Source organism: Euleptes europaea, chromosome 1, assembly GCF_029931775.1.
Source record: "Euleptes europaea isolate rEulEur1 chromosome 1, rEulEur1.hap1, whole genome shotgun sequence".
Taxonomy (NCBI): Eukaryota; Metazoa; Chordata; class Lepidosauria; order Squamata; family Sphaerodactylidae; genus Euleptes; species Euleptes europaea.
In genome coordinates, this window is record NC_079312.1 from 13,663,839 (window position 1) to 13,680,149 (window position 16,311).

The following is a 16,311-nucleotide window of genomic DNA, read 5'->3' on the forward strand; positions in this document are numbered from 1 at the left end:
CAATCTCTGACCTGATTCACACAAGTAGGGACAGTGGGCACAGCCTTTCTCCTTGCAGTTCTAGCCTTCTATGTGCAGGGAGTTTTACGCGATGCAAAGGAGCATTGGTAGTTGCCAAGTTCAGGGTTGGAATCTCCCACCTACCCCCTTGAGCAAAACAGTCTAGTTTTAGCTGCTAATTTGTGGCTATAGAAATGATATGTAATGTGATGGTAAATCTGGAGTGATCCAATGGAAAAATAGCAAGGATCCATGTAAAAAAAAGTCACATGATTTCATGAGGATCCATTTAAATCTATCTAGACCCGATTTTTACCCAGTCCCCTTTTCCATCCAACTTCTGCTGGGGTGTGGGGTCATTTGAGGTGGTGGATGATCCTTTTCTTTCAGTTCCCAAACTCTTCTGAATACCTAGGCAGCCACATCCCACACCCTGGAGAGAGGAGTTAGATGAAAAAGATTACAGAAATGCTGCACCTCAGTTGAGGGAGCTGCTGCCTGGAACCCAGCCTTGCTCAAACTCCACCCCCAAATGTCCAGGTATTTGCCCTGTGGGAGTTGGCAACCCCATGAACACCACCCTGGCATAGTACGATCCCAGCCCTCCTCCCTTCCAAGGTCTAAAAGCTTATATCCCCCAATGACTTACTCCAAGGTAAACCTCCCAGGATCCGGCTGAAAGGCTTCCCCTTGTGCTGTGAAGCCCTTCCTGCTCTTTGCCAATGCAGAAGCAAACCCTTCCACCCCCCACAGCAAAAGAGCCTTTCATCTCCCCCACTACTTATTTGGCCCCTCTAGCAAACAGCATCTTTCAGTTTAACCGTTTCAGTGCTTCCTGTCCTTCTAGGGTTTCCAGGCCACCAGCAGGAGGTTTTTGGGGCAGAGCCTGAGGAGGGCAGGGTTTGGGGAGGGACTTCAATGCCATAGAATGCAATAGCGAAAGTGGACATTTTTTCCAGGTGAACTGATCTCTATCGGCTGGAGATCAGTTGTAATATCAAGAGATCTCCAGCTAGTACCTGGAGATTGGCAACCTTATGTCCTTCCCACTAGGAGCAGTGCACAGACCAGGAGAGTGTCAGCCCTTGGCCCACTTGAACCAAAAACCACATCAGAGACAGTCAGGTCCAAAGAAGCTGGTTTTACTGGTCAAAATAGGATAACAGAGCATAAAGGAAAGGGTGACAGCTATGGAGCTGTCTGGCTTGAACTTGGTAATATAAAAGCACTGAAAAGGAGAGAGATTACATATCAAAAACAGAGCTTCAAACAGAGTTCAGTAGGCATAACAATCCTTGAGTCTGGTCGGCAGGAAAGCGAAAGTAAACAACTGAGATACAGGCCTGACAGAGAGGCTGGACTGGACATCAGCTGGGCCGCCGTCAGATATGGCCGAGGAGCTTGATGGGGCTACTGTGGAGTAACTGCACAAGGTTGCACCCCCATGCTGTTCAGCCACCTCAGAAAATGGGATGGGGGAGTGGGGAGGGGGAGGGTTGTGCCGTTTTTCCTTATGTGGAGTAGCCCAAATCTTTAGCCCCCTGTCACAGTGACACACACACATATCTAAAAAAACCTGGTATGTAATATAGTGACATGATATTGCAAACCAAGAGTGGCCCTTTGGTTCTGATCCATCGTGTTTCTCTGTTCTCTTTTGTTTTCCTTTTTGCACATTGCTGTCTGTCCCTTCCCCCTCCCCTGTAGGGAGAAGCTTCTCTTCATAGCCAAGTGAGTAAACCGATCTCTACTCACCCAATAGAGATGACCCAATAGAAAGGGAAGGAAATGGAAGAGCAGGACCCAGAAGGACCTGGCAAGAGAGCAAGAAAAGGCTCTCAGCCCATCCAAGCTGGGAGAGGTGTCAAATTCTGGAAGGGAGCTGTGCCAGAGATCTGGGATCAGGAGCCCCTGAACTCAGAAGTACGTTGTCAGCGCTTCCGGCAGTTCCGCTACTGTGAAGTCGATGGGCCCCGAAAGGTTTGCAGCCAGCTCCATGGACTTTGCAACCACTGGCTGAAGCCGGAGGCGCACAGCAAGAAGCAGATCCTGGACTTGGTGATCCTGGAGCAGTTCCTGACCATCCTGCCCCAGGAAATGCAGCGCTGGGTCAGAGGATGCGGGCCGGAGACCAGTTCCCAGGCGGTGGCCCTGGCCGAAGGCTTCCTCCTGAGTCAGGCAGAGAAGAAGAGGCAGGCAGAACAGGTGAGGGCTTTTCTTTCCAGGTTTCCAGTTCATGCAACGACACTGGCCTCCTAAAGCTTCCCTTCCTGATATTTGACCAAGTGTTATCCAAACGGGAGGTTTCACAACTTTCTTCAGCAACCACTTCTAGGAAATTTCTTATCTCTCCAGATAATTCACCAGGGTTGAAAGAAAACCTTACCAGATCTGCAGATAGAAAGGATCTGAGTATGGGAGTGGGGCAGGGTCCGTTCCTTGGTGTCTTTCCAGTCCGTCTCTTATCTGTTCCCCTCATTGCTGTTTCAGAGGTGGCGTCCATCCCTGAAGACGGAAGCTAAACTCTGTGAGGCGGAAAGAGCTCCATTGGAGGAAAGGCAGCGAACCCAGGCCTTGGAGCGTGCCCGAGATGCCCTCTCACGCAGTAAGGAATCATTATGCCTGATGGGATTGGGGCAACCAGTGAATTTGATGGGTAGAGAGTTCTGGTCAAGGGGGAAAAAAGAAATGCTTTTCCACCCAACTTGTGGCACGCAATGTTCACTAATTTTCAGGCTAGCCTGATCTCGTCTGATCTCAAAAGCTAAGCAGGTTCAGCCCTGGTTAGTATTTGGATGGGAGACCACCAAGGAATACCAGGGTTGCTGTGCAGAGGAAGGCACTGGCAAACCACCTCTGTTAGTCTCTTGCCATGAAAACCCCAAAAAGGGATTGCCATAAGTCAGCTGTGACTTGATGGCACTTTACACACACAGACAAAAGAGAGTTCGACAAATTCATGGACGCAATTCCTCACATTGGTTACTGTAATCAAGGTGGCTCAGAAGAAAAGGCAGACAAATCTCAGCCGAGCTCTTGAGTCTTGCAAATAAACGGAGTCTGCACATGAAGGGCAGCATAGCTCTGAAAACCAGTTACTAGGGGGCAGGAATAGTGGAAGAATGTGTTTTGTGCTCATCCTTAGCAGAGCATTTGACAGGCCGCTATGGAAATACGATGCTGGACTAGGGGTGCCAGGCTGTGGTCTGGCATGCCCCACAGCTTTGGGGAGGGGCTTGGGGCGGATGCGATGTCACGTTGATGTTGCCTCTGGCCAAAAACCTGGATGTGAAATTAGTTGATCATTAGATTCCAGCAGGGGATGATCAGTGGAATAAGGGTGATGAGGACATTCATCACCTATTGCCAAATAAAGCGAAGAATGAAAATTGGAAAGGAAACTTCAAGAATCACGGCGGGCCTAAGAGGCAGGAAAGAAATTACATAGTCAAGAACAGGGTTAAACCCGTTCATGACCAAGGGCAGGATCACCGTGAACTAAGCCACATGGTAGAAGAAACCTTGGAGTGTGGAATGAATTTCTCAGATCAGGGTCAATGTGGTATCCATTTGCAAATGCCCAGTGCAATTAGTTGGTCAGTAGATGGTTGGCATATTGCCTTGAATTTCCAGATGCGCTGAGTTGATATTGGTTTTTTGGCCAAATGTGACAGCGAGGTGCCATGTAATGTCATTTTCGCCTCCTCCTTCTTCTCCCACCAGCCTGGACTCAAGGGCGTGTCCGAGTGCCCAGCTGGTGGGAGAATTGTCTACTTAGGCCTTTGCTCTGATCCATAAGAACATTAGAACATAAGAAAAGACCTGCTTGATCAGACCAAGGCCCATCAAGTCCAGCAGTCTATTCACACAGTGACCAGCCAGGTGCCTCTAGGAAGCCCACAAACAAGATGACTGCAGCAGCATTGTCCTGCCTGTCTTCCACAGCACCTAATATGATAGGCTCCTCTGATACTAGAGAGAATAGGTATGCATCATGACTAATATCCATTTTGACTAGTAGCCATGAATAGCCCTCTCCTCCATGAACATGTCCACGATCCTGTTAAAGCCTTCCAAGTTGGAAGAGATTACCACATCCTTGGGCAGGGAGTTCCACAATTTATGTGTTGTGTAAGGAAATACTTCCTCTTATCTGTTTTGAATCTCTCACCCTCCAGCATCAGCAGATGACCCCATGCTCTAGTATTATGAGGACGACAATCTCTCCGTGTCTCCTCTGTCCATACCATGCATAATTTTATAGACCACTGTCACGTCTCCTTTCCAAGCTAAACAGCCCTAAGTGTATTAACAACTTCTCATAGAGCAGTTGATCTGGTCTCCTGTTCATTTTGGTTGCTCTTTTCTGCACTTTCTCAAACTGCAATATCCTTTTTTAGCTGTGATGACCAGAAGTGTACACAGTATTCCAGGTGTGGACTCACCATAGATTTGTACAAGGATAGTGTGATAGCAGCAGTTTTATTCTCTATTCTTCATCTAATTATGGCCAGCATGGAATTTGCCTTTTTTACAGCAGCCACACACTGAGTTGACATCTTTATTGAGCTATCCACTACCACCCCAAGATCTCTTTCTTGGTCTGTCGCTGCCAGCACAGATCCCATCAGTTTATATGTGTATATATTTTTTTGCCCCAATATGAATAACTTTACATTTGCTCACATTGAATCTTATTTGCCATTTTAATGCCCATTGCTCCAGTTTGAAGAGTTCCTTTTGGAGCTCTTCACAGTCCAATTTTGTTTTAACCACACTAAATAATTTGGTGTCATCTACAGTTTGGGTGTTCTAGGACCTCCTGCCTTGTTAGCACTATTTGCCTCAGTTCCTCATTCTCCCCTCTCCAAAATCTCTGTTCAGGAGAAGGTATCTGCCCTATATCTTCAACAGTGAAGGTAGATGAGAAGAATTCATTTAGTTTCTCAGCAACTGCCTAAGGCTTCCTTAGTGTTCCTTTACTCCCATTGTCATTCAATGGTCCAAACGATTTCCTAGCTGGTTTCCTACTCCTAATGTACTTCAAGAATTTCTTATTGTGGTCTTGATATGTAGTGATATGCCCCTCAAAATCATTTTTTGCATCTCTAATTGTCTGCTTGCACTTCCTTTGTGCAAGTTTGTGTTTGGTTTTGTTTGCCTGGTTTGGGCAATCCTTCCCGTTTCTGAAGGAAGCCTTTTTTTCTCTAATAGCTTCCCTCACCTTACCTGGGTTCCATGGCGGTGACCTCTTGGACATATTACCACCTTTCCTGACCTGGGGTATACAATCTAGCTGGGCCTATAGTATTGTGGACTTGAGTAGCCCCAAAGCCTTTCCCAGAGATTTAACCCTCCTAACTGTTCTTTTCAACTTCCTTTTTACCAGGTTTCTTATTTTAGAGAGGTTCCCTCTTTTGAACTCAAAGGTAATTGTGTGAAATTTCCCAGGCACTTTCCCACATACATATAAATTAAATTTGATGCCATTGTGGTCACTATTGCCAACTGGCTCAACAACATCCACATCCCACACTAAGTTGCTGGCTGCATCACAGAGTATTAAGTCCAGGATTTCCTCCCCTCTGGTTAGGGCCATGACCAACTGTTCAAGGACACAGTCATTGAGGATGTCTATACATTTGATCTCTTTGTCTTGACTGGAGCATGTATTTATCCAGTCAATATGAGGGTAGTTAAAGTCTCCCATTATTACTACTTCATCTTTGGATGCTTCCCTGATTTCATTCTCCATCTTTACATCACCCTGAGCCTTTGGTCAGGGGGCTGCTAGGATGTCCCTAGTACTAAATTATCTTTGGGCCTGGAATTGTCACCCTCAAGGATTCTGTGGATGAGTCTGCCCTTTTTATGGTTTCTAGTATATTAGACACTAATCCTTCCTTGATAAACATAGCAACACTCCCTCCAGTACACCCTTCCCTGTCATTTCTAAGGAGTTTGTATCCAGGGATGATTGTATCCCACTGGTTCCAGAAGAGAAGCTGTCACGTTTTTGAGCTCCAGAGTTCACAGGACAGGTTTCAAGTTCCAGAGAAGTCTGAAATGGGTCAGCAGCATTTAAAGCCCCCCCCCCCCCCAAGGCTGATGGGTACCTTTTGCTTCTCTTCTGCCTCTCCCAGAACCTACTACAAAGTGTTACAGATGTTTTAAGGATACATAGGGCAAGCTTTCACGGCCCTGGGAACAGGGGTGCGTGAAGCACATTCACATAACCAAAGAGGAAGTCAAGGCTAATACCCTTTCTTCCACTTTTCTCTTCTTCGCAGGGAGTGAAGAGACAGTGTTGATCCGTTCTCTTTGCGGAGATGTGGAAATAGCTGCTGTATCTCTAGTCCAGGTATGGGGTCTAGGTCCCCTCTCCTTTCTCAGGAAGTCTTTTCTCCTGGAGTTGTTGTTAAGGGGCCCTGGTAAGAGGCTCTGAACGCCACTCCTTTTTCATATGCTGAACTCTCCATCCTGCACCCTCCCAGAGTGCCCCCTTCCTGATTGTTGCCTCTGCCTTGCATGATCTCTGACAAAGGAATCTGCTTTTTCTTTCAGTCTCCGGTTTCCTTTGAGGAGGTGGCTGTGTATTTCACTGAGGCAGAGTGGGCCCTACTGGATCCAAACCAAAGAGCTCTATACAGGGAAGTCATGCTGGAGAACTACGGGAGTGTGGCCTCTCTGGGTAAGGAACTTTCATAGGTGCAAATTGCTGACAGTAGGATTGTGCCACTTGTCTGATTTGTGAATCAACATCTTGAACAGCAGTCTGTTGCTTTGACACTTGCCCAGTTACTTGCTCCCTTTTGGGATCCTCGAGGTGGTGGGGTGGCAGGAAAAGCAAACCTCAGAATGGCTGGGTAGAGTGACCCATGCAGCCTGGCTGGCCAAGGGGCAACTGAGGCCAGTGTTGTGGCCATCATCCAAGCCAGAGAAGGTGTCTTGGCCTGAGGTCAATGCAGGACTGAGAGGCCTTCAATAAGACTCTGGAAAGGGCCCCATTCTAATTTCTCAGTAGCCAACCATTAACACACACTTGTCCCCCAGATGGGATTACCATCATCCCCTCTGACTGCAATCAGGAAAGGATCCATCCACTTACTCTGGTTGGGATTGTGGGGTTTAATCTTGACCAGGTTTCCATTCCTCCAGAAAAAAGTTTCCTCTTCCATGGATTTCTTTTCTCATATAAGAACCTTCTCTCCCTCCCTTTCCCTCTCTGTCGTGGAGAGCCAGCATGGTATAGTGGTTAAGAGTGGTTATGCATGAGTTTTCCGTCCATTAGAGATTACCTCGCCGTCAGCCCTTACAAATCCCAGGACTTCCCATTCCTCTATTAACTCGATTCTTCCATCTCCCCTGAGCGCAGTCTGGGTGAAATCCCCATGCATAAGGCAAGCTCAGGACATGCAAGATTGCTTTCTCTCACAGCCAATTACAAAGCAGCGTATAAAGTTAAAGTGGCAGGATTAGATTTGAGTTTGGAGACTGCTTGTGCATAAATTCCCAACAGGGAAGTGTGGGTCCAGCCAGCAATGAACCTCAGGTAAAACTCCCATGCATAAATGACTCCTATCTTCGACAATATCTTGTCATCTTTGTCTCTTCTATTTATTTATCAATAGCAGAGACTCAAAAGCATTGCTTGACAAGTCAAATGTGAACAGTGGGGGAATGATTCTTTGCCACTTTAAGGGGGGAAAGTACACATAAGGAGTATTGGGAGGGGAGAGATAGGCAGAATACAAAAGCTGCTAACCTGGGTGGCCTGGCAGGGGATAAGGTATGCCCAGTGGCTTAGCCATGGGAGAGGAAGAAGGTCTGATTAATGAACAGTGCCTGATGGGTGCCTGATGGCTTCTTGCGCAGGTGCTGACTGGATCTCTTTCTTTATTCCAGCAGCACATGTAGAGGAGACGGTTGGGGGATTCCAGGGGTTCTCTTTGGAAAAAGCCAAGAATAAAGACTCCAAAGGAAACGTTGGGGATGCAGATGGACCACAGCAGCAGGAGGGAAGCCATGCAGACAAGAGGAAGGATAAGGCCATTCCTTCCCAAGGAGGGGGCTTGTGTGAAATCTCAGTCCAAGAAGAAAGGTCAACCAAAACAAGAAGGAACAAAGGCCTCTGTGCTAACCGGAGAAACCGCTCCAGGGAAAACGAAAATTCAAGTGTGGCCTTTAGAAAGACCTTCAGTAAGAATCTGAGTATTATTTCTAAGAGACAAATTCCCTCAGGAGAGAAACTATATGATTGCGAGGAATGCGGAAAGACCTTCAGTCTGAAGACAGCCCTTACTTCACATGAAATAATTCACTCAGGTGAGGGGCTGTATAAATGGTTACATTTTAAACCAAGCCTTTTTGATGCAGCAGGCCTTCATGTCCCTTTAAAGCAGGGGTGGGGAACCTTTTTCATGCCAAAGGCCATTTCCATATTTATAACATCATTCGAGGGCCATACCAGTTGTAGGTATGGGGGGGAGAGGTTAGGGTTGCCAGGTCTCCAGCCACCACCTGGAGAAACTATGCAGAGAAGGAAGGGGAAGGAGGGAAAGAAGGAAGGAAGGAAAGGAAGAAAAGAGGGAGAAAAAGAGAGAGAGAAAGGGAGCGGTTCCCAGCTTCCCCCCCTCACACACATACAGGCACGCTAGGGTTGCGATCTCCAGCCACCACCTGGAGAAACTATGCAGAGAAGGAAGAGGAAGGAGGGAAAGAAGGAAGGAAGGAAAGGAAGAAAAGAGAGGGAGAGAAAGAGAGAGAGAAAGGGAGGGGTTCCCAGCTTCCCCCCTCACACACATACAGGCACGCTAGGGTTGCCAGGTCTCCAGCCTCCACCTGGAGAAACTATGTAGAGAAGGAAGGGGAAGGAGGGAAAGAAGGAAGGAAGGAAAGAGAGGGAGAGAAAGAGAGAGAAAGGGAGGGGTTCCCAGCTTCCCCCCTCACACGCATACAGGCACGCTAGGGTTGCCAGGTCTCCAGCCACCACCTGGAGAAACTATGCAGAGAAGGAAGGGAAAGGAGGGAAAGAAGGAAGGAAAGGAAGAAAAGAGAGGGAGAGAAAGGGAGGGGTTCCCAGCTTCCCCCCTCACACACATACAGGCACCCCCCCCGGCTGCGCAGCGGCCGGGAGCCATCAGGGAGATGCCTCTGCAGCTTCTCCCGCCTTTCTGCGCGCGCACACAGACACACAAGCCCGCCCGCCCCCGAGTACGAGCAGCCGGGAGCTATCGAGGAGAAGCCTCCGCGGCTTCCCCCGCCTTCGCTGGCGCACACACACACACATGCAAGCCAGCCAGCCAGCCCCCAACCACATGAGCGGCTGGGAGTGATTGTCGCGCACAGCTTGTCTGGACTTCAGGAGTTTACCTGGTAGCAACTTCACACCACGCAGTTCTGCTATGTACAGTTTATTTACAATATCTACACAGAGTCCTTTGGCTGTTAACATTCACAACTCTGAGCATCAGCATGCTCCGCCAGCATGTATATTTCAGGCAAGAAGTAACTTACATTCACTACACAGACTTATATACACATTCATGACCAATCACAGTTCACCTGAGATGAGTCATTCTGGAAATCCCCATTCCTGGCTGTACAAACTGGATCAGACCAGCATCATCACATGACTTAGCTGTCACTCTGATCAGTATGATCTATTTAGCAAACTGCAGACTAGGCATAACTTTGACATATGTTGACACACCTCCCTAGTCAAACGTTTGTTAAACACAGCCATTTCTTTAAGTATAGAAATCTTTCAGTATTCAAACATTTCAGTCTCCTGGCTTAGTGCACACCAACCATTCTCATTTCTGGAGACTTGCACCCCTAGGTAATTCTTAATTGGTCCTAGATGTTTCATTGTAAACATTTCCTGTATGGTCTGCATAAACCATTTCAACTGTTCCTTGTTGTGGTACATTAAACATACATCATCCACAAAAAGTAATAAATAACAGGTTTGTTTACATATTTCCACTTGATACAGACATGGATCAGACACACTCTGCTTAAACCCTTTTCTGGTTAAAGCATTTTTTATACACATATTCCATGCATGTCCTGATTGCTTTAAGCCATATAATGCCTTGTGCAATTTTAACACTGTTTTGGCATTTTGACATTGAAACCCTGGTATTTGATCAAGAGATAGCTCTTCCTCAATAGGTGCGTTCAGATATGCAGTATCAAAATCAAAATGATCAACTAGCATTCCTTCTGCTCCAGCCTTGGTTAATGCAACTCTTATTGTTTCCAACTCTTATTTGCGTAATTCCCCTCGCAACTAATCTTGCCTTATATTTAACATTTCTATTTGGCAAGGTTTTGAGTCTGTACAACCAACGGCAACTCAGAGTTTTCTTATCTGCCGGCAATTCAGATAAGGAAAATACTTCATTTGACACCAATGAGTTATATTCCACCTCCATGGCTTGCAGCCAAGGATTTTTCTCTTTTGAGGCTAAACTTAACACGTCATTGTAATCAGTTGGAACTTTAATAAACACATGGTTAGCAGTTACACCATACCTTTGAGGTGGAACACCTTTTGTAGATCTAGAGGACACTCTTGGCACTACTCTCTGATCTGCACTTTGCACACTCTCAGAGTCTGCATGTATTGGTGACTGCACCTCCTGTTTCACTTCTGGCATGTTATCAGAATCATCGTTCATAGGTAACAGTACTGTGGATGGTAATTGGTTTGCATGTATCTTAGGCCAATTAGCATCCTCACAGAATGTAGCTGAACGACTGAAACTTAATACATTTTGGTCATTCACAAAACGGTAAGATTTCATCCCTGTCTGATACCCCATGAATGTCAACTTTTTTGCTCTTTCACCACCTTTCCTACGTTGTTTCAGTGGTATATTGACCCATGCTTTACTGCCAAATATCCTGATATGATCCAAACTGGGATCTTTCCCATACAAAGCCTTGTATGGAATATTGTTTGTGGCACTTGTCCAAATTCTATTTGATATATAACAAGCATTTTTTGCTGCTTCAGCCCAGAACATTTTTGGCAATCCAGCATCAAGTAGCATTGATTTTATCATTGTTTGCAGTACTCCTGCCTTTCTCTCTGCAACACCATTTTCTTGACTCATAGATACATTAGCAATTCTATGTTCAATGCCTTGAGTCTTAAACCAATGAGCTATTTCACCAGACATTTACTCGCCCCCAAAATCACTTTGGAACTTACAGATTTTATGCCCCAATTGCCTTTGCAGATTGTTAGCCCACATCTTTATAGTGTCACACACCTCTGACTTCTTTGCTATGGGATACACCCATGTGAACCTTGTGGCATCATCTATCAAAAGAAGAAGATATTTTCTTTTAGATATACTGTCTGGGAAAGGGCCTACCACATCACTATGTATAAGATATAGAGGGGTTTTTGTTACTCTGTCACTCCTTTGTGCAACTGGGTGTGCTTTAGACTTACTTTGCTTGCACACATCACAATCCAGATATGTTTTGCACCCTTCAACCTTCTCATTGCCCAGCAGGGCAAGAGTTTTATTCAAGGTGCCCCAGCCTACATGACCGAGTTTTCTATGTAGCAAATGTATACACTTATGGTGAGGGTTTTTATTTAACACTGTTTGTGCTTTACCTGCCATGTTCTCTAGCACATACACATTATCTTTCAAATTCCCCACTGCCATAATTTTATCACCTTTGAGAATATTACAGCACTTATTTCTGAAAATGGTTTCTCTCAAGAGAGGGTATACAAAACACATCATTGAATGTATGGTTTAAACTTCCAAACATTACACTTCCTTCACAGGAAACAGTTGCAGAACGTCCATCTGCCAAACTTACATAACCTAACGGCGACTGATGTGAGTTCATTAGTAGCCTTTCCTCCCTCACAAATATTTGTGAAGCTCCTGAGTCAATTATTCAGGGAGTCATTCAGGGAGTCTGGACTCGCTCTCACCAGCGTAGCTTGCTGTTTGGTCACAAATTGAGTCTTGTTTCCTCCTCTGTATTTCTTTGCAGCAGGGCAAAATCTTTGAATGTGGCCTTCCTCTCCACATCTGTAACATTTCCTGACACGTAAAGCTACAGGTATAGGCTTGCTTGCTTCACAGACCTTCGTTGCACAGCTGAGGCTTGTATCCTTCCTTATCTCATGCTTGGCACAGCTCCCGGTCTGGCCAACTGCCAACTCCCGTTGCGTATATCGTGCCTCTTCCTCTAACAATCTGCCAGTGATGTACTGCAGAGATAATTTTGCTGCGTCAACAGATTCAAGGGCTGAGATAAGTGGGTCGAAACGCTCCGTCAGGGAACTTAAAACAATAAACACCTGGTCCTGGTCAGAAATCTGCTTTCCCCTTTGAGCCAGCAGTTGAAAATACATTGCTAAGGTATTCAAATGAGCTCTGACTTTCTCATTTGGCTCCATAGTCTTTCTATAAATCCTTCTCATCAGGGAAATAAGGGATCCAGCCGTGTCTTGCACATATACAGCCTTGAGGCTATTCCAGGCATCTTTAGCTGACCCCTGTCCCGCCACATGTACCAACTGGTCATCAGCAACACTTAATATCAATGTGGCTAATGCCTTCTGGTCTTTTAAACTTTCCTCAGGCGTGGGAGCTTGTGGGGGAGAATCCACATACATCCACAATGACTCATGCTTAAGATAATGCTCCATTCGCAGGGACCACACGGCATAGTTATCTGCGGTCAGTTTATCAATCAGCAGGGCAGAAGCAGCTTGCGCCATGATATCTTTGCTCACCGGCAGTAGCTGATTATCTTCCTCTGGTTCCTCCTCCGACTCTTGGTCAGAAACAACTGAACCGTCTTCAGACTGTACATCAAGGTCCTCAGCGTCGCTGGCCTCTGTAGACATCCAAACCGCTCACAGCAGCAACTCACGGCAGTAGCTCACCAACTCCAATAGAACCTCCAGCTCTCGGCGCAGTCTATCTGGGCCCATAGCCCTGTCGCGCACAGCTTGTCTGGACTTCAGGAGTTTACCTGGTAGCAACTTCACACCACGTAGTTCTGCTATGTACAGTTTATTTACAATATCTACACAGAGTCCTTTGGCTATTAACATTCACAGCTCTGAGCATCAGCATGCTCCACCAGCATGTATATTTCAGGCAAGAAGTAACTTACTTCACTACACAGACTTATATACACATTCATGACCAATCACAGTTCACCTGAGATGAGTCATTCTGGAAATCCCCATTCCTGGCTGTACAAACTGGATCAGCCCAGCACCATCACATGACTTAGCTGTCACTCTGATCAGTATGATCTATTTAGCAAACTGCAGACTAGGCATAACTTTGACATATGTTGACAGTGATCAGTGAGAAGCCTCTGCAGCTTCCCCCTGCTTCACGCGCGCACACACACAATAGCCAGCTAGCCATCCCCCAGCTGCACGGGTGGCCGGGAGCAAAGGGGGAGAAACCTCCGCGGCTTCCCTTGCCTTTGTGCGCGCACACACACAAGCAAGCAAGCCAACCAGCCAGCCCCCAGCCGCGTGAGCAGCCGGGAGCGATCAGAGAGAAGCCTCCGCGGCTTCCCCCTGCTTCGTGCGCGCGTGCACACACACACACAAAAACCAGCCAGCCCCCAGCTGCACGGGTGGCTGGGAGCGATGGGGGAGAAACCTCCGCGGCTTCCCCTGCCTTTGCGCACACACGCACTCACGTATTTTGGCCTCGGGGGAGAGTGAGGGGAAAGCTGCGTAGGAGCCCACCGAGCCAGTGGAGGGTGCAGCGCGGCCATCGGCAGGGCAATAAGAGTGGGGGAGAGGGGCAGGAGATTTGGGTGCCCCCAACAACTTTAAAATGCGCCGCCAGGGCGCAGGCCGGGGAGAGCGGCAGGAGATTCAGGTGCCCCCAACAACTTTCTCTCCAGGAACGGGAAGCAGGGAGACTTGGGGAAAACGCCCCCACAGTCACCCAATCAGCTTTTAGTTTTGTTAGCATGCTCTCCTGCCTCTCTGCAAAGCCCGAAGCACCGGGAGAAGGACCTGGCTAGCGATAGCTAGCTCCTGGTCTCGGCAGGTGGGCCATGGAGCTCCAGGCCTTGGCAGGCGGGCCGGGGGCCGGACAAAATGGCCTCGCGGGCCGCATCCGGCCCGCGGGCCAGAGGTTCCCCACCCCTGCTTTAAAGTGTCTATTAACGTACCTTTCAATGTAGAGCAGGAAAAGGCTGCTGAAATGCTTTGCGTACGGATGATCAGACCTCTTTGGGTTCTAACGGGAGCTCTCTTTTGATTCCAGCAGGGGATGATCAGTGGAATAAGGGTGATGAGGACATTCATCACCGATTGCCAAATAAAGTGAAGAATGAAAATAGGAAAGGAAGCTTCAAGAATCACGGTGGACCTAAGAGGCAGAAAAGAAATTACATAGTCAAGAAGAGGGTTAAACCCATTCATGACCAAGGGCAGGATTACCGTGAACTAAGCCATATGGTAGAAGAAACATATAAGTCCGTGGAGGGTGGAGTGAATTTCTCAGATCAGGGCCAATATGGTATCCATTTGCAAATACCCAGTGGAAAGAAGACCCATCAATGCTTGGAGTGTCACAAGAGCTTTCCTTGTAGAGCAGAGCTTCTTAGGCATCAAAGAACACATAAAGGAGAGAAACCTTACAGTCGCTCAGACTGTGGCAACAGCTTCTCACAGAAATCAGACCATTTTCAATGCCATATAATTCATTCAGGAGAAAAGACATTTGTCTGCACAGAGAGTGGAAGCATGTTCTGTCCTGGAAGAAAAGGTAATGCACTTTTCCCAAAGCATAGTAGAATGGTGGCACAGAAATGTTTTCGGTGTGGAAAGTACTTCAGATACAGATCACAGCTCCATGTGCACCGAAAAGTACACACAGGGGAGAAACATTTTCAGCCCCCAAAGTGTGGAAAGACATTTAGTCAGAGTGTCAATCTTCAACAGCATCAAAGAACCCACACAGGGGAGAAACCTTTTGAATGCTCAGAGTGTGGAAAGAGATTCAGTCAGCATAGCCATCTTCAACTACATCAAAGAATCCACACAGGGGAGAAACCTTTTGAATGCTCAGAGTGTGGAAAGAGATTCAGTCAGCATAGCCATCTTCAACTACATCAAAGAATCCACACAGGGGAGAAACCTTTTGAATGCTCAGAGTGTGGAAAGAGATTCAGTCAGCATAGCCATCTTCAACTACATCAAAGAATCCACACAGGAGAGAAACCTTTTGAATGCTCAGAGTGTGGAAAGAGATTCAGTCAGAGATGCGATCTTCAACGACATCAAAGAATCCACACAGGGGAGAAACCTTTTGAATGCTCAGAGTGTGGAAAGAGATTCAGTCAGAGTAGCCATCTTCAACTACATCGAAGAATCCACACAGGAGAGAAACCTTTTGAATGCTCAGAGTGTGGAAAGAGATTCAGTCAGAGACGCAATCTTCAGGTGCATCAAAGAATGCACACCGGGGAGAAACCTTTTGAATGCTCAGAATGTGGAAAGAGATTCAGTCAGAGTGGCCATCTTCAACAGCATCAAGGAACCCACACAGGGGAGAAACCTTTTGAATGCTCAGAGTGTGGAAAGAGATTCAGTCAGAGTAGCAATCTTCAAAATCATCTAAGAACCCACACAGGAGAGAAACCTTTTGAATGCTCAGAGTGTGGAAAGAGATTCAGTCAGAGATGCGATCTTCAACGACATCAAAGAATCCACACAGGGGAGAAACCTTTTGAATGCTCAGAGTGTGGAAACAGATTCCGTCACATTGGCAGTCTTCAAAATCATCTAAGAACCCACGCAGGAGAGAAACCTTTTGAATGCTCAGAGTGTGGGAAGAGATTCAATCAGAGACACAGTCTTCAACGGCATCAAAGAACCCACACAGGAGAGAAAACCTGGATGCTCAGTGTCAAAAGAGATTCAGTTGGAGACGCAATTTTCAATTGCATCAAAGACCAGGAGAAAAATATTCAGAGTGTTGAAAGAGATTCAGTCACGACGGCATCAAAGAATCCACACAGGGGAGAAACCTTTGAATGCTTAGTGTAAGGCCCCTGTCCCCTTTTCAGTGGAGACACTCCAATTTGATCACCCATCTTCTCTCAGTTTTTTACACGGCACCCTCTTGGAAGCCTAAAGTACAATGGGCAGATCTTTGAGACAGGTGTGAGTGAGCATATCTTCCTGCCATGTCCAGAGCAAATTTCCATCATGGAGGCAGGATGTCACTAGGGCTTTTATATAGCCCCCTGCCCCAGCTCCATGGCCTGTGTGCTCCCATATCT

At 46.8% G+C, this 16,311-nt stretch overlaps 2 protein-coding genes across 2 annotated transcripts in view; one reads left to right on the plus strand and one right to left on the minus strand.

The window, feature by feature from the left end:
• LOC130493464 (zinc finger protein 396-like) overlaps positions 1-16,311 on the minus strand; it is a 166,491-nt gene that overhangs the window by 144,209 nt on the left and 5,971 nt on the right. The gene's annotated exons all lie outside the window — the stretch shown is intronic.
• Positions 1,789-16,163, plus strand: LOC130491508 (gastrula zinc finger protein XlCGF57.1-like). Its single transcript, XM_056865261.1, has 6 exons — positions 1,789-1,980; positions 2,491-2,605; positions 6,291-6,431; positions 7,906-8,325; positions 14,988-16,001; positions 16,096-16,163. The coding sequence occupies exons 1-6, from the start codon at positions 1,789-1,791 to the stop codon at positions 16,161-16,163; spliced, it is 1,950 nt and encodes a 649-aa protein (XP_056721239.1).

Coding starts and splice junctions, on each gene's coding strand:
- LOC130491508 (XM_056865261.1), top strand. CDS start 1,789: ATGGAAGAGCAGGACCCAGAAGGACCTGGCAAGAGAGCAAGAAAAGGC. Junction 6,432..7,905: donor GTTGTTGTTAAGGGGCCCTG/GTAAGAGGCTCT, acceptor TCTTTATTCCAG/CAGCACATGTAGAGGAGACG. Junction 16,002..16,095: donor CCAGGAGAAAAATATTCAGA/GTGTTGAAAGAG, acceptor TCCCCTTTTCAG/TGGAGACACTCCAATTTGAT.